Genomic DNA, 25,460 nt, shown 5'->3' with positions numbered 1-25,460 from the left:
ATGTGCCCTCTTCCTTGGTTTGGTTTTGAATTTTGTTCTAATGCATTTCTGTGTTACATTCTTTCTGCTGAAAAAGGAAGTAGCTAGCATGCAAAATAGCCAAACCTTTGCTCACTTATGCTAAATGTCGGTTTCAATGGTAACAGTGCAAATCTTGGGCTGTGGACAATGTGAAACGTACTGTTCTCTGATGAGTCCACCTTCACTGTCTTTCCCAGTGAAGTTACGGAGTTACGGTGTGGAGAAGCCCTAAAGAGTTTAACACCCGAACTGTCGCTGCCCAGAGTGAAGCACAGGATCAGTGATGGTTTGGGCTGCAATATCATGACATTCCCTATTGTGCTTGCCTTGATAGACGCTACCGAACCATTCTGGAGGACCATGTGCACTTAATGGTTCAAACATTGTACCCTGAAGGGAGTGCTGTGTATCAGCAGGATAATGCACCAATACACACAGCAATGAGCATGAAAGTGAAAGTGAAGCTGAACATCTCCCATGGCCTGCACAGTCACCAGATCTACATACTTTTTGAGCCACTTTGGTGTGTTTTGGAGGAGCGAGACAGAAAAAGTTTTCCTCCACCAGCATCACAGTGACCTGACCGCTGTTCTGGAAGAAGAATGGCTCAAAATCCCTCCGGCCACTGTGAAGGACTTCTGTCAGTCATTCCCAAGACAAAGTGATGTTTGTCGAAAACCAGGTATTTTAGTTTTGTTGTCCAATATGTTACAATAACAGTAACACTTATAACAGTTTTATTGTATGTGTATGTATATATATATATATATATATATATATATATATATATATATATATATATATATATATATATATACCAGTGGCATAGGTTTGATTTTGAAATTGGTGGGGACGGGGACATCATTATATAGTTTTGATCGAAATTATTGCTAGGGATATATCAATTTCACTGGATATTGGGACGGGACACGTCCCTAGCGTCCCTACTAAATTCTACGCCCCATATACCCCTATATGTGTGTATGTTTATATATATTCACAGAAGAGACGTTTTAATTGTCTATAGGCCTATAAACAAAATCTAATAGACATGAATGAAAAGCCAAACTTTTTTATTTCATGGGGTATGAAGAAAAACTTAGCAACCTTTAATGATTGTACTTTAAATAGTACATTTGTTCACAAAAAAATATTCTAATCATCTCTGAAACTAGGCTTTTTGTTTGGGAAATGTGTCACAAAGATAGTGCTGCAATCATCTATGTTTATTTCTAATATATATTTTATATAAACCTAGAATGTCTTTCAAGATTCATGAAGCTTCAGTGGTAGAAAAAACCCCTACTATTTCTACTTTCGCCTCCTACCATTGGCTGTGGAGGCGTGATTGGCACTCAAAACGCCCAATGCAATGACAGAATTGTCGTGGAAGTCCCGCCCCCAGCGCTACCCGGTAAGTGAACTAGAGCGGATCAAAACTTGTCGTCAACACGCTATCCCCGCTCGGAGAAGTGGGACATACTCTGATACTCTTGTGTTTTTCTTTCCCTCCCGGAGCCGATTATCCTTTTTACATCATAGATTTGGTAAATATCATCTTTAGTCGTCTATATAACAGACTCGTTTGATATATAGTAACCAAGCGTGTGCTTTATATTCGGGTTGAATAAAACGGTAAAACATGTGGGCTGGATTTTGAACGTCACCCGGGAAGCGCGTGTCATTAACAAAGACTGAAGAAGATATCGTTTTTTTTTTTTTTTTTTTTTTGTACATTTGAAATCCTAACGGTTTTATTTTAACCGGTTTCGACAAATTTCACAGTTTAACTTTTAATGGATTCTCATTAATTTGACATCATCTCACTTTCTGATTTTCTTTTTGTGTTTGTTGTTTTTGAAAGTCTCCGAGAAAGATAAAGAGAAAGAAAAGATGCCGCTTCTCCACAAAAAGCCGTTCGTGAGGCAGAAACCGCCCGCTGATCTCAGACCCGATGAAGAAGTCTTCCTCTGTAAAGTCACACACGAGATCTTCAGGACTTATGAGTAAGACATTTTTATTGTTTTCCTGTTTGTACATTTCAACTTCCCCTTTGATGCCAGCCAACAACAGAAGCTCCAGAAACTAACAACAGAAGTGACAGCCCGCTTTAAAGTTTTATTTTTCATAATTAAAATAACTACCAGCCTACATTCCATCTTAGTTTGCTATTTTAAACCAGCTTTACCTATAACCCAACACCCCTGGTGTGAAATAACCTTGTTTTTATATAGAGTTTTCCCCTCTTCATACACCCGGCAGGTGTCAGTTGGAGGCCTTAGCTAACAGAGTTGGTTGCTAGTTAGTTAGCTTAGTTTAGCCAACTAAACCACGATATATAGACTCGACTGAGGGAAATAATTCTTAAACCCATTTATCGATTTGTTTTAAAGGCTTACATAGTGTCATATCGCGGGTGGGATGTCCACGGGAAGCCCCTGGTCGGGTGTTTTTGGGGTTGTTAGCGGGGATGGGACAGGTCTCATCCACACACAGGATGTTGTTGCTTGAAACGTGGTCGCTGCTATTGTTGGTGTATTTGGCCATTAGAGGCAGGAGTTTTACTGCTTTTCCTATTATTATGTTAATGTAACTTGTTATCAGGCCTTGGGGAATGAACTTGCTTGTCATATGAGGCTGAAATGGGAAATATTATGATGACAAAAACCAACTATTTGGACTGGTCTAGATGGTTGTCTTCAGTTTTGGTCTTGTTGAAGCAGGCAGATATGTCATCTGTCAACAGCTCTTGGAAAGTTGTCATTCTTGATCAGTTTTCATGTGGGATTGATTTAGGAGGTAGGATGCAGATTATAATGTAGAATAAAACTATCATTAGGTCTGTTTTTACTGAGTTATAGCTATTAACGTTAGTTAACTACTAGGAGATGACTACTAAGGCAAGATATTCCCAGATATTGCTTTTTAAGACCAACTGTCCAATTTTGTTTTTGTTTTATCACTTTATTTATTTGTTAATTATTAGTTATTTTGACATACAAATGGTCTATATAAATGGTTTAATCATGATTTTTTTTTTTTTACGGGTTTCTGTCTGATTTAAAAATAGTATACAAGTATATAAATATAGGGATAAATATAGTGTGTTAGAGCTTTTACTACTATAAATAACCATCAATAAGTTTTGACTTCTAACTGTTTAGAATTAAATCAAAAGATTTGCATTGGATTGTGCCCATTTCAAGTAATAATAAAACTTTGAAGTGAATAAAATATATTCAGATCAGGAGAGATAGTAGTTTTGCAACGTTACAGTGTTGTTCAGAAAGGTTTTTTTTTTTTGGTGTTGACATTCTACATGTCATAAGACTGATATTGGAAGTTGTTTAATTTTAGTGTGTTAACTACGCTTAAATTATTGCCTCATTTTGATGATAACAGAACAGTCCATTTGCTGTCATTACTAATGACAGGCTTTTAATCATGAATTTACTTTTTTAGATGATGTAAGTGTCAACAAGTAGATGCATTTTGGGTAAATTTCTCCACTCTGTTTTTGTTTTCCCCAAAACATGAACTTTTTGTCAAGTTGATTAGTCAGTTGTGAGCAATATGTTAATCTCTGTAAACGGTAAAGGTGTTAGGCTAGTTAATAACAACATTACACATTGTGATTTTTGTTTTAACAGTGAATTCTTTGAGAGGACCATTCTGTGTAACAGCCTGGTGTGGAGCTGTGCGGTGACGGGGAAGCCTGGCCTGACCTACCAGGAGGCCCTGGACAGCGAGAGGAAAGCCAGACTCAATCTTCAGAACTTCTCCAATGCCCTGGTCGTTCCCCTCCTGCACCTGACAGCACTTACGCACCGCTCACGCCTGCATGAGATATGTGATGATGTGTACGCCTATGTCAAAGACCGCTTCTTTCTCGGAGAGATAGTGGATGTTGCCACTCGCTCTGGTACCAGGTGAGATATTGTTGTTACTCATAACTCATCAACATGAATCACAGCCAAACACGTCCGCCTAACATACAAATAATAGGAAAAATAGCGCAATGGAATGCAAAAACCTGTAAAGAACTAATGTATGTATGTTTGCATGATGGTGACAGACTGAAAGGTGCTGTTATTTTCTGATTTTAAAATGCATTTGCTGTTAAAAAATAACCTATTACTGGTGTTATTCATTTTTGGCTATGACTATATATGATATGTTTTGGATAAGTTTGTACAATATTTGCCTTTATATTTCATGCAGTTTCTCTGCAAAGATATGTGTCAGCTCACAGCAAGCACATACTGGGCAGTAATTACCAAGCGTTTTGTAGATGAATGAAAACGATTACCACAATTATTTGTGACCCAAAAGGGTCACATATAGGGGTGTAAATCGGGGCCTTCATGACGATTCGATACGATACCGATTTCTTAAGCCAACGATTCGATTATTTTCGATACTTCAGAATTCCCCGCGATACGATTCGATTCGATACGATTCAATGCTCGATATTTTTACATGATGATATCTATTAAGTTTCAAAATAAATCAACAAAAATAAATCATTTAATTAGCCTTTTATTGAGAATACAGAAACAGTATTCTATCTATTCACATAATAATGTGTATGTTACACTATAGCATTTGTGCTCAATGCACTGCAAATGAACAGAAAATAGAACAGTTACTGCATCTACTACAGTTACAATAAAGTACAATCAGATAATTTGTAATAAGAAGCTTTACACTCGACATCAATACCATGGCGCCTTTTCAGATGTGCGGAGAGATTTGACGTGTTGCTGCAGTATCTTATCTCACACTGACAGTCTTTCTCTTTACAAACGGCAACATCTTTTACCAGTGCTCCATCTATTTTCCTGAAGCCAAAATACTTCCACACCCATGACTTGACGCCGACTGGAGTGTGTAACGTTTCACTTTCATTGCCAGCTCGCTCTGACGGTTCCATCGCTCTTGAAAGTCAGACTCAACAACAGTGTGTGAACTGTGAACATAAACGTAATGCGCGCGGCGCGTGAAGCAGTGTGACGTAGAAGACAATAATGAGGATATCGCCACCCGCAGCTTAGGAGTAGGTTGCACGCATATGTCGGAGTGGATGCTGAAAAATGACAGGCGGCAAAATAAGCACATTAATCGATATTCTTGCGGACGCAACGATGCATCGAATCGCCGGCTGTATAATCGATGTATCGATACGAATCGATTGATATTTACACCCCTAGTCACATATGCAAATTTGTCATTTGTTTTACGTGTACACCATATTGATCACTACAGGTGTGGTGCACATGGAATATAACTTCTTTTTTTTTTTTTTACCAGATGGTTAATAAAGAGAATGTTAAACATAAAAAATGTAAAAAAAAAAAAAAAAAAAAAAGTGAATTAGTCAAATCACGATTTGTAATTTTTTGCCATATAGCCCAGCCCTAGGCTGCGCTGTATGTGTTTTGTGGGGTACTAAAGATTTAGTCACTAAATCTGATTTTAGAGTAAGAACTGTTATAGAAATTAGATACTTCGATGCATCACTAATCTCTCTTCAACGATTCACAGCGTTCAGACACTACTAATTGATAATCAAATTCGTTGTCGATTATTTTCATTATTGATAATAATCGATTTTATTGATTAGTTGTTGCAGCACTACTTACAATGTGCAGACTCGCCAGCTTGTATTTCAGGGCTTTCCCCTCGAAATAATCTACGAAGGCATAATTTACCACTATTTACCGGAAAATTATTTTATTATTATTTTATTTTATTAAGAAAAAAAAAATGTAGATGAAGAATCGTTTTGTAATCGAATCGTGACTCCCAAGGTCTCATCGGATTATGGGTGCCTAAAGATTCCCACCCATACAGTGAGAAAAAATAAATCTTATGCATCGAATAATCGTTTTATTATATCGGAGCCTTCTGAATCGTAATCAAATAAAATCCTGAGGTGCATAGAGATCCCCATCTCTAGTCCATTTACTCATTTTGATAATGGTTAAATCTGTCTTTTGAATTGCAAGATAATTTAATGACAACAGTTGACTTTAATCTTTTGTTTTTACTGGAAGAAAACAACCATTATGCAGATGAGCCACAATTGTGTTGAAAAGAAAGTATGTGAATGGTGATGAACAATAGCCCTGTATAAAGTACTGTTTAGAGCAGACTATGGCTTAACAGAAGAGAAACACCCAGATGTCAGTGTGTCTCCACCCTCGCCTGCCTCCTCTGGACAAAGCGCATTTGGAGCTCTATATGTCTTTTCCAGCTCTATATGCAGTACATTATCAAGTCTTAGAAAATAAATATGCCAACCCTGCACAATTATCAGTCCAGAGATAATACCATAGACTGCGCTGTAAGCCTGATCCTGAATGGAAACTTGCTTGTTAAAGGAAAGTGTATCGGAGCTCTGTCCTTTAGGAAAGGATCAGAGTCAGCCATCACGAGCTGACCTTGCTATTTGGAGATAACACAAAGTGAATGGGTGGAGCTAAGAGAATTCTTCCGATTGGATGAACTGGTGCAAGGAGTTGCCCCAGACATCATCAGAGCTTGCAGAGACAACCAGACGTGAGGCAGAATTGAGCCCCACTGGTAGACGGGGTGGAGGGGGATTTTTTTTTTTTTTTTTTTGGAAGATAAGTTGGAAGACTGCTGTCTGTGTCTTGCTGTCTCATCCAGTCAGTTAAATAGATCACACCCAATCCTGTATTGGTGGTTGAAGGAGTTTTAACTACGGTACCTATCTAGATTGAAGGTGGCTGGTCTTGAAGAAATTGCTATATTGCTTTGCAAGTAGTAATGTGTGTTCTCTACATTTAGGATAATAAATTTACAGCTGTTTTCCACATAGTAAGAAAAAAGGAAATATATAAATGGCTATTTTGGGAGAGATGGAGCCTCACATTTTTCACAATTTCTTTATGAACCACTCATTAAAGGTTATTCACTTTTTATCTGTACCTACTTTTTGTAGTAGAATTTTGAAGTAGAATTCTGGTTCTCAGGCTAATGGCGCTTTTCTACTATATGGTACGGTTCACTTTGTGGCGCTCTTCCACTGCATGGTACGGTACGGCTCGCTTTAAATGGTACCTCCTTTTTTGAGGTTCCAAGCGTACCGTACCGTTACTAAAATGTGATGTGAAAACACTGCAGATCACTGATTGGTCAGACAGAATTGTCACTACCAGCTTAATTGTATTTGCGAAACGAGACACCAAACCCGCTAGATTTAAATAGCCAGTAATAGCCACCGCTGTAGCACCTGTATTTAAACTACTTGCTTGAAAAGAAAAAGAAAAAAATGGCTGAATCGTGGTCAGTGGACGAAGTGCAGACGTTCCTCTCGTTGGTTGCCGAGGAGTGGATAAACTAACGATCAGTCTATAATCCCACCCACTTTGAAGCGGTACTAACTGCAGTGGAAAAGCAAACCGAGCTAAAGCAAACCGCGCCGAGTCGTACCACACTGTGGAAAAGCAAAGCAAGCCGAACCGTGCCGCGCCGTACCATGCAGTGGAAAAGCGCCATAAGGCTAACATTTTGTCCCATTTCCATTCTAGTTCTTCTTTTTCAGATCACTTGGTTCACACTTAATTTCACAGGTCATTTGGACTTAACATTTGCATGCAGATTAGTTTAATTTATTTGAATGTTTCCGTGTTCAGCAGGCAACCTTGCAAAATATTAGAAGTTACTCCTCCCCATTCCAATGGCACAGTCAACGGCCATGTCAAACATCGCATAGAGGGTGATTCAATTGTGATCAGCGACAGTGATGAAGAGCCCACAGTCACTTCTCCCAAAACACCATCTAGTGGGTCAGTGTTCAGAACTGCCTTTCTATTAAATGCTTCATATGTGTATCCTTGAATTAATTTTAAAATAAATTGTGTTTTATGCTTTGTTGTCTAAAGCAAGAAGAAGAAACCCACCAGTCCATCTTCATTTAAATACAAAGTTCAACCTGTCAGCCCAGAGGGTTGTGAACCAGTAGTTACAAAAGCTGCTCAGATTAAGTGAGTTACACTAGAGATAGATTCATGAATAAACTCTGTTTGTTTCTTTTGCTTGTTACTCAGATTGTGAAGTCGTTCAAAAAATGACTTGCAATTTTTTCCCCTTGCTGTTCCATCCTATAGTCGTAAGAAGAACATTTTTAGTCGAGACAGATTGAAGCTTCTTCTTAAACAGCACTGTGAACTAATGAACGGGACTGTCAGACTGAAGGTAAAATCTAGTAATTTTTTGGGACTGCAGTGGTTCAGTTTGCCTGATTTAATGATTTCAATTGTAATTTTTTTTTTCTCTCTCTCTCTGGTTGCTGTTATTCTTTCCAGCCATCTTCTGTTGTAAAATATAAGTTAGCGGAACAAGATTTCTCCGACTTCTTCCCGGACGAGCCCCCAGTGTTTGCCTTCAGTCCACCAGGGAAGGGGAGAGGTCGCCGTCCAAATGATGCCTCGCCAACAGAGGTTTGTCTTATTGTCTGCTTACGTGTTTGTTTACAATTAGATGTTTTCCTAGGCCATCTTGAATTAGGCTATTGCAATCATGACATGTCATTAATAAAAAAACTCTCTGGTGTAAAGTTCTGGACATCTGCAGTTTAATAGTGTTTTTCTCAAAGAGTATTTGTTTTCTAATTTTAGATGAATTATGTTGAGGAGAAGTTAAAATTGATGCAGCAGAAAGAACAAATGATGGCCATGGGTAAGTTTAAAATGCTAAATACATGTTACTCATGAAAATATATTTAGAAGTCATGGGGTAAACGACTTCATTCCAAGTATCTGTTCTCTAACTGAACTAAATAATTTGTATTACTATAAAATCTAAATGACAGTGGGGGGCGGTGCAGTGATGGACAAGTGATGTAATTGGTGTGCCGCTGAACACTGTAACATACATGCATACATATTTACAAAGTAAAAAAGTAAATTTTGAGCCCTGAAATATGCTGTTTCTTTACATGGCTTGCATTATCAAGAAAAATTCAAGAAAGAAAGAGATGACCTAATAGGGGCCAAAAAGAAAGAAAAAGAGGACAAGGAAAAAAAGAGAGAGGAGATGAAGAGGATACTAGAAGAGGAGAAACAGAGGCGGAAAGAGGTGAAGGAACGAATGAAGATCGAGAAAGAGAGGGTGAGTTTTTCTCAGTGCACATCTCATCTCCAGTCCTGCTTTTTGGTCCTACATACATTGTCTAAATATTATTAATTTAAATGCTTATCTTTTGTTAATGCTATTAATTATTGCATCTGTTATACTTTTATAAGTTGTTTACTAAATCGGATTCTGTAATCATATCTTTGTGATGTGCTTCAGGAACGAGAGAAGCTAAAGGAGGAAAAGAAAAAATATGCAGAACAACTGAAGTTATGGAACAAACCTCGAGAGGACATGGAGTGTGATGACCTAAAGGTAAGCATTCTTTCTGAGAACTGTGTTGGCACATACATAAACAGCAGACTAAACACTGTTTTTAAATGTGCCTGTCTTCAGGAGCTGCCACAACCACTTCCAGTAAAGACACGTCTTCCTCCAGAGCTTTTTGGAGATGCTCTGATGGTTCTAGAGTTTCTGCATGCATTTGGAGATCTGTTTGATCTAAATGATGAGTTCCCTGATGGTGTAACACTTGGTAAGATATACTTACTGGCTGCTCATTAACACAACACACTCACTGATCAATCTCGCCCGAGTGCCCTAATAATATTCTAGCTTACAAATTTGCTTTTACATTTATAATGTATTTATTTTAAGTCAGAGCAAAATCATATTTGAATGTTCCTCATGAGGGTTGTTGCTGTTTACAGAGGTTCTGGAGGAGGCCGTAGTGGGCTGTGATCCTGAGGGTCCGCTCTGTGAATTGCTCTTCTTCTTTCTTTCGGCCATATTCCAGGCTCTGGCAGAGGAACAGGAGGAAGTGGCTAAAGACCAAGTGGCAGAAACGGACACAAAAGGTCAGAGTGGCAGAGGTAACAACTTATTTATAATAGAGACTACACAAGCGGTCTTGTTCAGAATTGTGAAATGTATTTTATCATATGAAGTCTAACAGCCAGATATACTTCTTTGATTTCAAGGTCGAAATGAAATCCCACTGTTTACTCAATATTTGGGGCAAAATGTGTGCACAAATTACTCTAGTTATACCATTTGGTTAGTCCAGTATCAGTACTTTAAGTGCCAAATTGCAGCTAATTAGTTCACTGATATTGGTTTACGACTACTGGAAAGTTCAGGTGTTATGTTAGTTACCTTCAGTATCATAGTGAGCCAGGAGTTTCTGACTGTTTTCTCATTCTCAGATCTGAGTGAAGCTCTGGAGGATGATGCTGACCCCACACAGTCTGCCATCAGCGCTGTGGCATCTCTTGCTGCTGCCTGGCCACAACTGCACCAAGGTCAGACAATGTGCCCTGAAATATGTTTTTACTGACTTTTTTTTTTTTTTTTTTAAATCAAATTCGCGTGATCGTGTGATATTTAAAATGCGTCATTCCGTTCATAGAATGTTAAAGTTTATTTTTTTTGCAAAGCCAAACTAGCGCTCCGTAAACCACTGTCTGATCACGTGACTCCATGAGCCAATAATCAGAGTTGTTCCCTGCACCGCGCAGCTTAGTTTCTAGATGTAGACTGAGGCGATAGTGTGACTCTGAATTTTATTCACCGACATCGGGATGTTGTCAGTGAAGTCATGGTACCACGAGAGCTGTGGAGAGGATAATGGCATCTGTGAGGAAGATGGTTATGTCTGCAAAGACTGCCTTTGAAGAAAATGCAGCAAAAGATCTAACAAGCCTGACTAGGCGATGTGACGGTATAGCTACAGGAAATGTTAAATTTCGGATAATAGGTAATAATAATTATAACAGAAAATATCTCTAGTCTATCCTAGTCTATCCTGTGACAGACAATAAAGTTTTTCTATCTATCTATCTATCTTCTATCTATCTAATATTAATTATAAATACAATGTATATAAATAAAGAATAAATACAATATAAAATTATAATAAATTATTTATTTTTAAGGAGATGCACTGAATTTTGGTGAATAAGAGGACCTATTTTATTTTGATGCACATATTTGTACATTAGCAGGAAATGTAGCACAATATGGATGTGAAAGCAGTTATAATTACAGTAGCCTATGTGACAATAAAATTAGTTTTGGTTAAAATCAAATAAGCGTGATCTCAATATTGATCAAAATAATCGTGATTATCATTTGGCCATAATCGTGCAGTCCTACTGTAAATTCAAACATCTAGTGCACCTTCATGTTTCTTCCATTTGTCTGCACAGGCTGTAGTCTGAAGCAGTTGGATCTGGACAGCTGTACGCTCTCTGAGATTCTGAGGCTGCACATCCTGTCCTCGGGGGCAGACTGCAGCTCAACCAGTGCAAAGTTCCGCTACCAGAAACAGGGTGGGTTTGGCTCCACAGATGACCCCTGTGTAGAGCTGCGTCTGTCAAACCAGTTCCTGCTCAAAAAGCTTTCCTGCACTGCTGTCTATGACCTGCTGCCTGGTGAGTATTTATTCCATTTCATTTTCATCCTTTGCATTTGACTTTGTGACTTATTTTTGTTTTGTTTTTAAATCAATATTATTCAATAAACAATAATATTTCCAAACAGTAGATGTTTGCGGAAAAAAATTAAATATTCAGATTAAAATCTAAATTTACCTGAACAAAAAATAAATAAATACATAAAACAAAGAAGCCAGTATGATGTAAAATGGGTACAACAACAAAGTCACCATATTCCAATTTTGCATTTGTATAACTTTGTTACAAATGTGTGTTCAGGAGAGAAACTGAAGATCCTCCATTCTCTCTGTGGGAAGCTGTTGACTTTGGTTTCCACAAGAGACTTTATAGAGGATAATGCCGACGAGCAGAGATCTGCCAAACAGGAACTGCGAGAACTTAAAGCTGAACAGCATCGCAGAGAGCGAGAGGAAGCTGCAGAGAGGTACAGCGTTACATAGACCTGCACCTACCTATCACTACTAAAGATTTTTATTCAAAATTAATAGTTGTTAGTAGTTGTTAATAGTCTCCATATTCCAGGGTTCGAAAAAGAAAGGAGGAGAAGCTGAGGGAACAGGAGCAGAAATTGAAAGAAAAACATGAAAAACTCAAAGAGGAGGCAAAAAATGAAGGCCATGTGGCAGGGTAAGCTGAACCAATAATCCATTCTCAATTCTCAATCCCTGGGTTTCGGGACACAGCTTATATTCCAGTCCACATGCGTGATTAAGCTTTCTGTTTGTTGGTTGTAGAGAAGAGATGGACACCAGCACAGAGAGTCAGGAAGGTCACGCTGAACAACACACAGAGGATGAGGAGGAGCATCCAGCTAAATCTGAAAAAAAAGGTACCTGCTCTTAAAATGATCAGCAGCGTATCACATCAGTTTACTTTCATAAGACACATTCTTGGTCTTATTGTGATCAATAATCAGTTACTTGAAAGAGAAAAGGTTTTTAGATCAAATGAGCTATAAAAAAAGTGTTGTGTGAAATGTAAAACCTAAAGAATAATGGTTGTTTACATGCTAATTATGTAGCATATATTAATAGTTTTTCTATATTGTTTAATTTTCCAGTAAAGAAAACAAATGGCAGCCCAAATCAGAAACAAGTTGGTGAGGTTGAAGTGAAAGACAGTCTGAGCCCAGAGGAGTTACAGCAACAGCAGCTCAAAGAGAAAGAACTCCTGGAGCGCATTCAGAAGGCTATGGCCTGCACTTACATCCTACCTCTCGGCCGAGACCGCCTCTATCGCCGCTACTGGATTTTCCCTTCTGCCGGGGCACTGTTTGTTGAGGATGACTTCTTTGGCCTAACAGAGGACATGCTAGAGCCCCATCCTACTCCCGAAGCCAAAATGGAAGAGCTTTTCTCAGCTGACAGCGCAGTTAAGACAGATGTCACCACTGAGGAGATGGTGCTGGTGCAGAACACCTCACCCCCAGTTAACCGGGCCAATCAGTGGTACTTCTACAGCATGCCTGAGGAGGTGGAGCAGCTCATAGAGGCTCTGAACCCTCGTGGACACAGAGAGAGCGGCCTCAAAGAGACTCTGCTGCAGGAGAAGAAGCGCATCTCTCAACTGATGGATAGCAACGCTGCTCAGCGTTACCGTCACTCAGGTACTGTGGGGTTTTGGATTTGGATCTTTTAAATTAACGATCTATTAATCGATGGCATTAAAGGGTTAGTTCACCCAAAAATTTAAATTCGTGTAAAACCAACGAGAAAACGTAAAAGTGCCTTACCTATGGTTGTCAAAAGTACCGACTTCAGTACTTAAATTTAAAAAATGTGACGCACTGTTGAGCGGAATCAAAAACGCCTGTGATTGTCCATTGTGTTGTTCACGAGCTCATCGGATATGTCTGTGATTGGCTACAATGATCATCGTGCGGGAGCCATTGAGAGCACACGGAAGTGTTTGAAGATGTTTTGACTTGGTACCGAAGTCGGTACTTTTGACAACACCAATGCCAGAGATTCCGCAAAATGAATGGCTTACCTTTCACACTTTCCCATCAAATGATCGTGAGCGTCATCATCTCAGTTCTCGTGCATGCGTCGTTGTGCTCTTGTGAACTCACAGCAGAGGCTTTACTAACTTTTCTGGGCTGGCAGATGCAATTATCTATCAGTCTATGAAGGAGTGAGCTCTCAGATTTCATCAAAAATATCTTAATTTGCGTTCCGAAGATGAACGAAAGTCTTACGGGTTGGAACAGAAATTTCATTTTTGGGTAAACTAACCCTTTAATGCTATATGCGTCTACTGCAGTGGCATATAGCCAACAGAATGACAGGGTGTGCAAATGCTGCTCAAAACGCTATGTTCCTCACCAGATGAATGAGAAGGGTTTTTAGTCTAAAATAGGGCTAGTAGGATCGTTAAATGAGTCAATGTGATTGATAATTTAATTAAATTACATATTTAATGATCAAATATAACAACTAATAGTCTACAATGTGTCACCAATGCCACCTCAGATACGTGCTCAGATGATTTATCATGGATTCACAGCATTAACGGCCAGCAAAGCAACGAAGTAAAATTCGAACAGTGTCAATTATTTGTTTGGTAAACACTACAATGATAAATAAACTAAACAAAACACTCAACTTTTTGATGAACTGCCCCCAACTGATTGATATTTTAAATACAACTCGTAGGTGCAATTAAATTGAATTGTTTAAATGTGTTCCCCGGTACAGTTTTGCCATGTCTGCTTATTAAGGGGCTTGTTTTGACCTTCTTGTGATAACTAACCCTGGAGCTGGGCATATATTCATTGAATTACATTTTTTTTAAATGTGCACCCTTTGTGATTTTCATAAAAAAATTTGGTTAACCATGCAGCCCTAGTCTCAGTCTCATGCGTTGTCATATACACCAAGGATGGTTCGAGGGTGAGTAAATCATGGGGTAATTTTCATTTTTGGATGATCTAACCCCTTTAACTGTACTTTCCTTTTCAAAGTGATTCCAATCATATTTCAATCAATTAAAAACCCTCATGGTGAACAGTACGCATCTATGTCTCAGCTGGAGGAAATAATCTATTTATAGATATCGGCCAAATTTTCTTATCGGTTCAATGAGATCATTGAAAGAACATTGCCATTGTCCAATGGCAATGAACATATATTGGCTGATAACGATATGGTGGCTGATATATTGTGCATCCCTACACTATTTGCCTCTTTGTTCTAATTTTTAATAACAAAGATAAATCAAAATTACAAAAATAAATCATTATATTTAATGTTAAAATGACATTGTCAGATTTGTGACATTACTTTTTATGTAATGCTAAAACACTGCTGTTCACTTTCAGAAGTTGTAGTGATGCTTTCTTTTCCCAGAAAGAAACATGTATGTGATATATATATATATATATATATATATATATATATATATATATATATATTTTGGTTAAGCCTATTTTTTTTTTTTAGTGTTTCAATGTATTTATTTTTAAATAAAGTTTGGTGCCCTGTGACTTTTTTTTAATAGTGATGTTTGTTGCAGATAGCATTAACATACTGCACTGTGTGATTTATATATGTAGTTTATGTAATTTATTGTGCAGATGAATCCCTGTCAGAGACCAAAGTAACTGCTGTAAAGCCAAAAGTTGGCCCGTCTAATCCACAAAGCACTGTACCTGCTGAGCGCTTCATGGAGAACCGTCTCAGAGATCTACTACTGGATATTGAGGACCGCATCTATCAGGGAACTCTGGGAGCAATTAAAGTATGTTGATTCCACAGTATATTTTCGTTCTTACAGCCTGCTGTGGTTTAATCTGGATCTTTGTTAATGGCACCCTGTCTTTTTCCTCCTTTTTTCACCTCTCATTCCTGGAAAGGTGATGGACAGAAACTCATGGAGAGCCGCACTGGAAAATGGGAACTATGAACTGCTAAACCCGGAGTCCAAAGAGAATGGGCTGATCAATGGAGAAGAGGAGCCGATGGAGTTGGATGATAACCACATCAGAGTCAAAGACAGGTTATTTTACTGTAATCTCTGTTTTCTGTGCATTTTTACTTCTATGTTCAGATGCTGCTGCAGAGTCTGTTTGTGAATGGGACAACTGATGGTGTCTTATGTTTAGGCTGCATGAATTGAAGGCAGAGGGTCAGAGTGTCACGTCCACTAGTGTGAGCACACCACAGCCTGTCAGTAACATTGTCCACTACTTGGCACAGGCCCTGGCACAGATAGAGCAGGGCATAGAGCGCAAGTTCCTGAAAGCTCCACTAGGTAAGATCTATTTAGCTTTGGCATCCTTTGAAACTTTGAGGGTTTGACATATTTATTTGTATAAGGGTGTGTTCCTGAAGATGATTGCTTTCTGAAGGGTGTGTTCCTGTATGGATGATTGCTTTGTTTGTAGGTTTTTGTTATATATTTTGAATTCATTAATCCACAGGCTCTTTATTTCTGAATACGTTTTATTTTTAATCAGGTGATGAAGATGCCAAGAAAGAACAAAAGGTCAAGAAAAAGGACAAAAAGAAAGATGATGACCAGTCCAGCGAGAAAGATGGTAAGTTTTATTGTAGAGGTCGACCGATAGTGAATTTGACTGATACAAAAACTAGGTTGGCCCACGCTGGCTGATAACAGATTAATCAACCGATTGTTTTTAAAATGGATAGTGAATGAAAACAAACAACATAAAATAGTGCTAAACTTTAATGCAAAAAAACCCCACTGATCCATGAAAATGTACAATACTTTTGAATTTTAAATATTCATATATTAATTATACCTTGGTCATTCATGTTAGTTCATAGTGCATTAACTAATGTTATAAGATATACATTATTACATTTTAAAGTTGTTAGTAAATGTTGAAATTAACAATACTTTTATTAACCTTGTAAAGCGTTAACATTTCATATACATACAAACAGTTATGCTTAAAGAAGGCCATCTTTAAACATGCATGAACATATCGATTTGCTTTCTCACGTCACTAGCTTTAAATATGCAACTTCGCTGGATGACGAATGAATAAAAGCGACGAGCTAGATGTAACTAATGCTCATAGATGGTAACAATAGTGCCATTAAACGTTTGGGTCGGACTTTCATGTGTTTCCATCCAAAGTTGCGAATTTAGCGTTTTGTGCAAAATTGGAATATCTCATAAAACATTTGCGAATAAACTTAGTTTCCATCCAGTGAGCCAAAGAGAACAAAATAGTGATATTTAGCATCAGGTTATCAGGAAGTGACTAAGAAAAATGGAAGATAATTATATGAAACCACCAAAATTCATTAGTCCAGCAATTATTAGTCCAGTTAAGTCCCATCACATCCTTGTCCCATCGCAAAGTCATTCTGGGATAAAAAAAAGTTTATTCGACTCAATTGAGCGCATACATTTTTTTTTGCATGCATTGTTAGAATTTATGCACCTCAAAAATAGGGGTGTAACAATACACGTATTCGTATTGAACCGTTCGGTACGAGGCTTTCGGTTTGGTACACATTACAAACCGAATAGTTCAGCAGGCCAACATCAAATGACACGCGTAATGAAAGCTTAACGAAACTGCGCTACTCATTATTTTGTGCTTCACGGACCGTTTATCAGTTTGGACCCATGTCAGTGGAGAGCGAGCCGTTCTTGATCAAGTGACACACTGTTACTACACGGCGCTAAGAGATCCAGTGAAGGAAGCATTTGAATTCGCCACAGAATAAATAAAATCGCTGTGAGATCTTGTGAGAATTATTCAAATCATATCTCCGTTATTAATCGTAGATCTATATTAGATCAAACAGCGCTGCCGTGGAAACCAGGAGAAACATTGTGCCGTGAATGAACTAGTTATAGTCTTGAAGTCCACAATCAGCAACATTGACCATGGATTTAATGTAGTAACACTAATTGTAACCATTTAAGTTTGGCAGAAATAATATTTTGGTCATCACATTAAAAACAACGTGTTCATCCTTCAAATATTACGCCATTTATAAAACTAAAAGTTTCAAGATGTTGGAAAACTGACAAACATACTTCTGTTCTCCACTTATGTTGCATCTAGTCATCAAATGAATTACTTTGTGTGTGTGTATACAGTACGTTTTCATATCATTATAGTTTCATTCTCTGTTTTAAATCATTATCTGAAGTGTCCCGCTCTGTGCAGGTGTCAAAACAAACTCCACGAGGCGTTAGTGATTTCGCCTCTAGAGGCTGCTTTCGTACTGCATAATGACTGCTGACCCTTATTATTAGCCTCTCTAGCAATCAACGCAACACTTTATCAAACTAAGACGTTTTTTTTTTTTTTTTTTTTTTTTCACATATTGGATTAAATGATCAGTACTAAACCCATCTGTGTGCTCCCAACAGATGGCAGTGAAAGTGGGCGGCAGGTAAAGACTGTGCAAGAACGCTGGCGTGAGTCTCTGTTGGCCTGCTCCAGCCTGTCACAGGTTTTCTTGCATCTCTCTACACTTGAGCGCAGCGTTGTCTGGGCCAAATCCATCCTCAATGCCCGCTGTAAGGTGTGCCGTAGGAAAGGAGACGCTGAGAACATGCTTCTATGTGACGGCTGTGAGAGAGGCTATCACATCTTCTGTGTTCGGCCAAAACTAAAGGTGAGAGGTTAGATTTAGGTGACACCATTTTTACAGTTCTTTATCATAAACCCTTACTTGCCATAGAGTTATAAGGTGTGTGTGTGTGTATACATAAACCCATGCAGCCAAGGACAAAATACAGATACATATCAAATCTATTTATAAATCTTTTTATATTTTGTGTAAGTAGAACATCTTTTAAACTTACGAGTTCTGAATAAAGTTTTGATATTCCTTCTACAGGCTGTTCCTTCTGAAGACTGGTTCTGCCCCGAGTGCCGCCCCAAACAGCGCTCTCATAGAATAAATTCCCGTCAGCGCTCCTCCATTGACTCAGAAGAAGATATGGAGGACGAGGAGGAGTCTGAAGAAGAGGAGGAAGAATCAGAAGAGGAAGAAGAAGAGTCGGAGGAAGAGTCAGAGGAGGAAGAGTTAGTGGAGATTTTGTCTTGATTTTGATTGGTTTTCTTTTTGATTTACTAAATTTATGCAGAAAGAGAGCGGAAGTGTCATGAAAGTTGTGTTCTTTTTTCCGTTTATTTAATAGAGTGTCCAAAAAGGATGCCATCAAACTTCCACTCCAGAGCAATAAAGGAGGTCGTTCGAACACCAAATCAAAACAAGCTGAATCGGGTCATTCCACGCCTCGCTCGCAGCAGAGCACACCCAAACAGAGCCAGTCTGCTAATAAAGGAGGCTCCAAAAACTCAGGGAAGAAATCCATCTCGGTGTCCAATGGCAAACCCCCACCCCGGGCAGGAAGCCGCTCCAGTGCTCGTCTTAGTCTAGAGGTGCTCGCCACTAATGACACAACAGCCAAATCCAGCAACCAGTCCAGTCCTGCTGCAGAGAATACAGACTCCAGGAAGAGACCCATTACTGGTAAGGAGTGTGAGCGATTTCGCTAAAAAAGAAAAATATATTTTTTAATGCATCAAATTAGGATACAGAATGAAAGAAAGGGATGAAATAGAACAAAATACCATCTATTTTTTTCATTTTTTTTTTTTTTTTCATTTTTATATTAAGCTGGGTTTAGAGAGAATAGCATTGAAACAATTACTTACTTGACCTTTGAATTAATGTAGACACCTACACGTTTACATTGTTGCGGCTCTTCCCATACTGTCAGTAACGCTCTTGTTTAGTTTCTGTCTCTTATGAAGCCCCTTTTTCCGAAGAGTGCAATGTGCCCTTATTGGTCGGCTGGACCAGTGTGTTGTTATTAGTCAACTGCTTTGAGCATGTTTTTGAAATCTGACTTCCCCTACCATAACCGTGAGGTTTCAACACGCTACTAGCGCAACTTAACCAGTCCTCGCCCCCTTTTTTTTGCATATGAATTTGGCATGAGTTATTTAAATGAGGAATATCGTGACTAGGCGCGAGAGTAAGACTATTTAAATATGAATTCTGCATGTTCGGAAAGTCTGTGAATGAGTGCCGCAGATGTGCAGTTTCATTTACCACACACACTGAAGCAAGCTGTGTTTTTTAGCCTCTGCAGTCTTACTATATGAGAACATGAATGCATTTCCAGAGCCCCTCTGAGAATCACTGAAGTTCATCAGCATTTTACAGTTTCTATCTTTACATCAACACATGTAAATTTAGATATCTCAATTTAATAATAATACTAACACTAATAATAACAAATTATTCTGTTGTAATTTTAACAGTATAAAGCTGTTTTGCCGCGTTTGACAATAATTGTTTAATTTCATATAAAAGATCAATTACATTAATGTTTTATGGCTTCATTTGATTCACAACACCGAATTTGTGGAAAACATAACATTTCATAGAATTTTTTTTATTACTAAAATGGTTGTTTTTTTATTAATATTCATCACCGACAGCGACCAAAGGTGATTCTGGCATAATATCAATAACACTTCTATAAATTACTTATTTGAAAGAAAATGGTTTCTTTACAGTTATTGAGGTAAACATGCCTAAATTACCAAAAAAAAGGTACTGTTGAGTATCAGCACCAAATTTCAGGTACCGGTATCTGCCACGGAGCCAGAGATGGCAGTTATGTATACCGGTAGTTAGTTAATCTTTTCAACATCAGAGTATGGTTATTTCTGTTACAAATATTCAAATGATCACAGTAGAACTGGGATAAAAGTTTACAGTTCAGATATAAACACTGATGTCTACAGTAGTGATCAAAGTAGAGCAAGTCATCTTTTGTAGTAACTTGGCACTTCAAATAACTATCATTACATCGTTACACCAGTAGGTGGCGACAAGTGACTGTTAAATTGATTTGTCAATGAATCATTCATTCAAGTGATTCATTCAAAAATGCTGATTCATCCTGTAATGAAACAAGTATTTATGAGTGAGTCATTAAATTCAAACCGTTTTTTAATATATATATATATATATAATTCATTCAAATAAATTAAACCTTTTTAAATAGACTGCAGCAATTAACATTTAGCCAGAACTTCTAGTAAAGGACATGCTATTTTCTTTAGTTGTCTGTTCAGAATCGTGATCTCTATTTGAAACACAAATTTGTAATTCTCAATTTATCCAGAATCGTGCAGCTCTACTAAGTGGTGTCTTAAATTGTTCTGGTTCATACTGTCAGTCTAATATTTTGAGGCACGCAACACACTGAGGTCTCTCATCATCATCCACCGTTGTCCTGGTTAATCTAAAGGCAAGAAATGCCTCGTCGTATTTTCTTGTCTTAAGGCTGCCTTTACTGTACGAACGTTGGATTCGTCCTTTGTGTCAGAAGTTGCGCGAGCGCTTGGAGGACGTCAGAAATAGAACGGCATTAGTTTACTGTCGAGAATTTGTCATGTTGCGACAGCATCACTTATTATAATGGGGTCTATTTGCTTTTGTCGTGCTGCGTCACACCATTCACGTCTGGACGTGTTGTTTTGGTAGTTGTGCATTTAAATTAGATTCATTGTCTGCTTTGCATTTACCTGGCACTGACAGCCCTTTCACAAACTTGTCCATGCTTAAAGCAGGACCATGTATCATGTATTTTTTTTACACGTCTCCCTGCAATATTCAGAATATTGAATATCATCAATTCTTTGATCGCGTCATTTAGTCGCCTGTTATTGCATGACAACAACCACTACAACTGATAAACTGATAACCGACTGTTCAAGCGGATACAATGAGTTATCTTGAAGTAATAAAATGTTTGGTGTTCTATTATTTACTTATGTGGCAAGTAGCTGCATAATAAGTGGGATAATTTCACAGTGGGGTCTTGTATCACCCTGAAGAGGTTTCTTTTGCATAATCTGCTTACTATACACTATGCCTTATCCTTAACGTGCCCCCAAGTTTTGGAACTACTGCACTAAAGAAAGTTAAGAATGTATAAAAGCATAATAGGATCCTTTTAAGAGTCGTTTCATCTAAGACTTGTTAACAACTCATGTATTGCTGTTTGATGGTGTTTCTCCAGCAGAGGTCTCCCCAAAAACCAAGATCGTCTTGGCTCCCACCACCACTTCTTCCAACCGTCGAAGCTCAGGGAGAAACCTAGGCGTCCATGAGCTGTCAGCCTGTGAGCTGCTCACTGTGGACCTGGTCAGACATGAGGACAGCTGGCCCTTTAAGAAACTGGTGTCCAGAACTCAGGTAGTGAGCCGATCACACTTATATCCCTGTGTAACTGGGTCATAAAACCCCCATTCTTGGTTGATTTACGACCAGCGGGACTCTTAAATAATCTATGCAATTGTTATGCATGACATCTCGCTACCCCAGCTGTACGCTGAGACATTTTATTTATGTATTTAATGACTATTTTTATTGCACATATTTTCTTAGGTGCCTGATTACTATGACATAATCAAAAAACCCATCGCCTTGAGCACAATCAGGGAAAAGGTCAACAACTGTGAATACCAAACTGTTGGTAAGTTAACTTTTTTTATTATTATTATTGTGGAAGGAAGGTTTAAATATTTTGGTCAGGCTAGTTGTCTAAAGGGCAATGTTATAACTATTGAGTCAAATTCACCTAGTTCAAAGCCCACTTAAAGCTAGGGTAGGTAATGTTGGAGAGCTAGCCAGATTTGAAAGTGGCACCTCTTCTAAGCTCCGCCCCCTCCTGTCAGTGCTCCGTCCAAAGCTACGCCCCCCCCCACAAACATGAACGCGCATCCACATTTGGAGTCAGCTGCATGTACCTACGACCTGTAACGCAACTGGCTTACACCGACAGAGAAGCTACTGTTAGCATTGGGATTTTTTTGAGAGGGGGCGGGGGGGATTTTTGTTGGGAAAGTCAGGGGAGAGACGCACACTTCGATTAGACTGGATAAACACATGCAGCATCTTAATTGTTAAGAAAATGAAACTAAATAAATCAAGCCTTTATTACAAAACACTAGGCTATATCATACTGCATTCTGAAAAATGCGCACCCCTAGTTCCTCCGTCTATGGCCCATGACGCAATGAGCATTTACTATAGCTACTTTAAAAAACGCGGGTCAGGAAGCGGGTCGGCTACAATATTTTCTTTCTTTTTTTTTGCGGTCCGAGTTGCGGGCTTGTTAGTTGAAAACGTCGGTCGGGTGCGGGTTGTAGGGCTGAACGATATATCGTTATCGTATCTATATCTCGATATGAACTTTCAAGATATTACTATCGAAAAAAGCAACGATATCGACGATATAGATTCCCCCTCTCCGCGCTCGCCCTGCATACAACTCTGGCAGTCACAACAAACATCAGTTTTACGAGTGCCTTTGAATGCACAGCTAAAGCCAGCGCGCACACACTACCAGGGACGTGGGAACTATATTGTGAGAGGGGGGGGCGGCGTTTCCATGGTGACACGTCATTGCTTGTCACGTGACACCGCAACAGCGCTGAATGAATGATGATCTGCTTTTATGACATTTTTCCTTTTTTATTCAGAATATTCACAAATGTGTTAGCTATGGCATGAAATATCTGATATTCCGATTGTCAAATACATGCAAGTGGAAGTATATTGTTGTTTAAACACCTTTATAACGATCGCGTTAGTTGAGCTGTATGCGCGATGGGCGCCGCCGTGTTAGTTTGTGCCGCAGATGTAGTTCAGAGAATCTGATCTGTTAGATTTACAACCTCTATGTTTACAACACGTGAATTCATCCACTTCTCCCGAAATACTTAAAAGTAAGTGGCTGGTGAACTGAGAATAGAATAGAGTAAACACTGAAGTTACTTACACAATGTGTATCTGATATGAATAAAACATGTCGAATTATAACTTGTTCTTAAAAATAAAACTATACTTTCCACATTTTTTTGTATTATGATCTTTTTATTTTTCTGAGAAATGCTTGGTTTTCACCGAACCCCGTAGTCATATCGTATTGTATCGATATCGAGATATCTGGCATGAAAATCGAGATATGAAATTTTGTCCATATCGTTCAGCCCTAGCGGGTTGTTTATACATTGACCCGCGCATCACTGCTGTGCACGCAGTGGTGCTCGGGCACGAGACATGAAGGCATCTGATTGGTTCTTTACATTCGCACCGAATGGCAGTGATTGGTCAGAGTTTTTACTGTCCTACAGCTGCTACAGAGGTCAGATTTTTTTCATTCCTTTTTCTGAACACATAATGTATTGACTACTATTAGAATGGAAGGACCATTTCACCCAGTATAAAAAAAAATATTTCTGAACAGGATTACCTACCCTAGCTTTAAATTATAAAAAAAATCTGTATGAATCATTGTATGAATCCTGTTTAAAATACTCTAAACTCAAAACCAAATAAAAGCGTAATTGCCCGTTTCATGGTAGGTTCCATGTTCCTGTGTTGTGGCATGTACACATATTGACAACAGAAATATCTACTTGAGTAAATGGCGTCAATTAAAATGTAATAATCAAATCCAAGCACAACATAAGTCACTGTTGATTGTAATTTCTAATTGTGTTTTTAATCTTACAGCGGAATATATAGAGGATGTGGAGCTCATGTTTTCCAACTGTCTGGAGTACAACCCACGTACCACCAATGAAGCAAAAGCCGGTCAACGGCTCCAGGCCTTCTTTCATTCTGAGCTTCGGAGACTCGGCCTGGCTGACCGCATGACCCCTCCACAGAAACGGACACGGATATAAACAAAACCCCGTCTTCCACACAAACACACCAACTGACTGAAAGTCCGTTCATAATCCGTTGTCTAATTATGTAGTTCTGTGGCATTTGTGGAATGTTCATAAACATTCCAGGATGGTTTGACTCAATAAAAATTCTACCTAGCCCTTGTACACAAGAAAATTTATTTGCAAAAGTGCAGTGTGCAAACAAAAAGGCATGCTGAAGGATATCAAGCGGCATTTATCTTCACAGCTAGTGACACGAGTATAAATCGGCCTTTAATCCTATGGAGCAAAGTGGAGAAACTGCTGTGAAGAAAAAAAATATTTGCACTGTTTTCTGAGAAGTTTTTTGCGTTCACATTAACTCAGGACAAAATGCATTGTGTATTTTTGTCTGTAATTTCAAAATGGTGCATTTTGTTTTTTTGTACATCAACTGCATTTGTAGACTACTATTTTGTATAGCTTTTTACAGACCAGAGTCTCTGTTGTGACTATAAATTAAGTCAAAGGAAAAATAGAATTTCTGTTTTGTAGTTAAATAGTTGTAAAGATAAACTCAGTTATTTCGGTGTGGTCCCTATAGCTTGCATAAACACTACGTAGGAACCAGACCATCCCTTTTTGTTGTTTTCCTTTTCAGTTTTTGGTTATTTATTTAGTTTTGGGTATAATTTGCTTGCTTTATTTATAAGATTGTCATAGTTTGTTTTTGTCATATATTTTTTGCTCCCTCAGAAAGCTTGATGAATCAGTTTCCCCCTCATGGTTCTTAAGATTCATTTTACCTGCTGTGTAATTCTTTTTTCTGTTTGTAAAATAAATTTTGTTAATATTTGGCTTGACCACTTGTTTTCATCACTTTTTTTTTGCACAAAATTGTATACGTGTCTGTTCGGCAGAAGCCTCAATTTAGGTGCACTTTTAATGAAGATTGTCCAGTATAACTTTTAATTTGCTTTAGGTTATTTTAAACAGACCATCAGTTAATGTGCCTCCAACTAGTTTGCAGTCACTGAAAACCTGACAGTAGTAGAGGTAATTTAGTCATGAAAAGATCTCTAGTGAATACTAATTTTTCTAATTATTCTGGTCTTATGTCATCTGATAGATTTTGCTTTAGGGTAGAGCAAAACTTCTGACTATAATGTAACGTTCATGATTTAAAAGTTGAAACAATTTGCATT

The 25,460-nt window shown here is 38.3% G+C and overlaps 1 protein-coding gene across 8 annotated transcripts; it reads left to right on the top strand.

Moving 5' to 3' along the window:
- The first annotated feature begins 1,443 nt into the window (after positions 1–1,443).
- On the top strand, positions 1,444–25,119 carry baz1a (bromodomain adjacent to zinc finger domain, 1A). Of its 8 annotated transcripts, none has more exons than XM_079633704.1 (28): positions 1,444–1,568; positions 1,886–2,027; positions 3,672–3,950; positions 7,686–7,835; positions 7,932–8,033; positions 8,157–8,244; positions 8,355–8,489; positions 8,667–8,727; positions 9,005–9,159; positions 9,343–9,438; positions 9,520–9,658; positions 9,834–9,980; positions 10,329–10,424; positions 11,331–11,555; positions 11,838–12,003; positions 12,102–12,206; positions 12,314–12,408; positions 12,640–13,185; positions 15,154–15,317; positions 15,433–15,575; positions 15,682–15,830; positions 16,036–16,116; positions 17,937–18,184; positions 18,410–18,597; positions 18,714–19,048; positions 21,621–21,793; positions 21,986–22,073; positions 24,119–25,119. In XM_079633704.1, the coding sequence occupies exons 2-28, from the start codon at positions 1,915–1,917 to the stop codon at positions 24,289–24,291; spliced, it is 4,440 nt and encodes a 1,479-aa protein (XP_079489830.1). In that variant the 5' UTR covers positions 1,444–1,568; positions 1,886–1,914; the 3' UTR covers positions 24,292–25,119. The 8 variants fall into 8 exon arrangements, with proteins under 8 accessions (XP_079489830.1, XP_079489829.1, XP_079489828.1 ...); XM_079633703.1 differs by having other exon boundaries at positions 21,618–21,793; XM_079633702.1 differs by having other exon boundaries at positions 9,834–9,995.
- The last annotated feature ends 341 nt before the right edge of the window (positions 25,120–25,460 follow it).

This window comes from Phoxinus phoxinus, assembly GCF_949152265.1.
Source record: "Phoxinus phoxinus genome assembly, chromosome: 13".
In the NCBI taxonomy this organism is placed as follows: Eukaryota; Metazoa; Chordata; class Actinopteri; order Cypriniformes; family Leuciscidae; genus Phoxinus; species Phoxinus phoxinus.
Note: the sequence above shows the minus strand (reverse complement) of the source record. Positions and strands in the feature narration are given on the sequence as shown.

What these genes read in the sequence shown, in the direction of transcription:
- baz1a (XM_079633697.1), top strand. Translation starts at nt 1,915, where the DNA reads ATGCCGCTTCTCCACAAAAAGCCGTTCGTGAGGCAGAAACCGCCCGCT. An exon ending in GAGATCTTCAGGACTTATGA is followed by an intron (nt 2,028 to 3,671) that starts GTAAGACATTTT and finishes TTGTTTTAACAG; the next exon opens with TGAATTCTTTGAGAGGACCA. An exon ending in TGGAGTGTGATGACCTAAAG is followed by an intron (nt 9,439 to 9,519) that starts GTAAGCATTCTT and finishes GCCTGTCTTCAG; the next exon opens with GAGCTGCCACAACCACTTCC.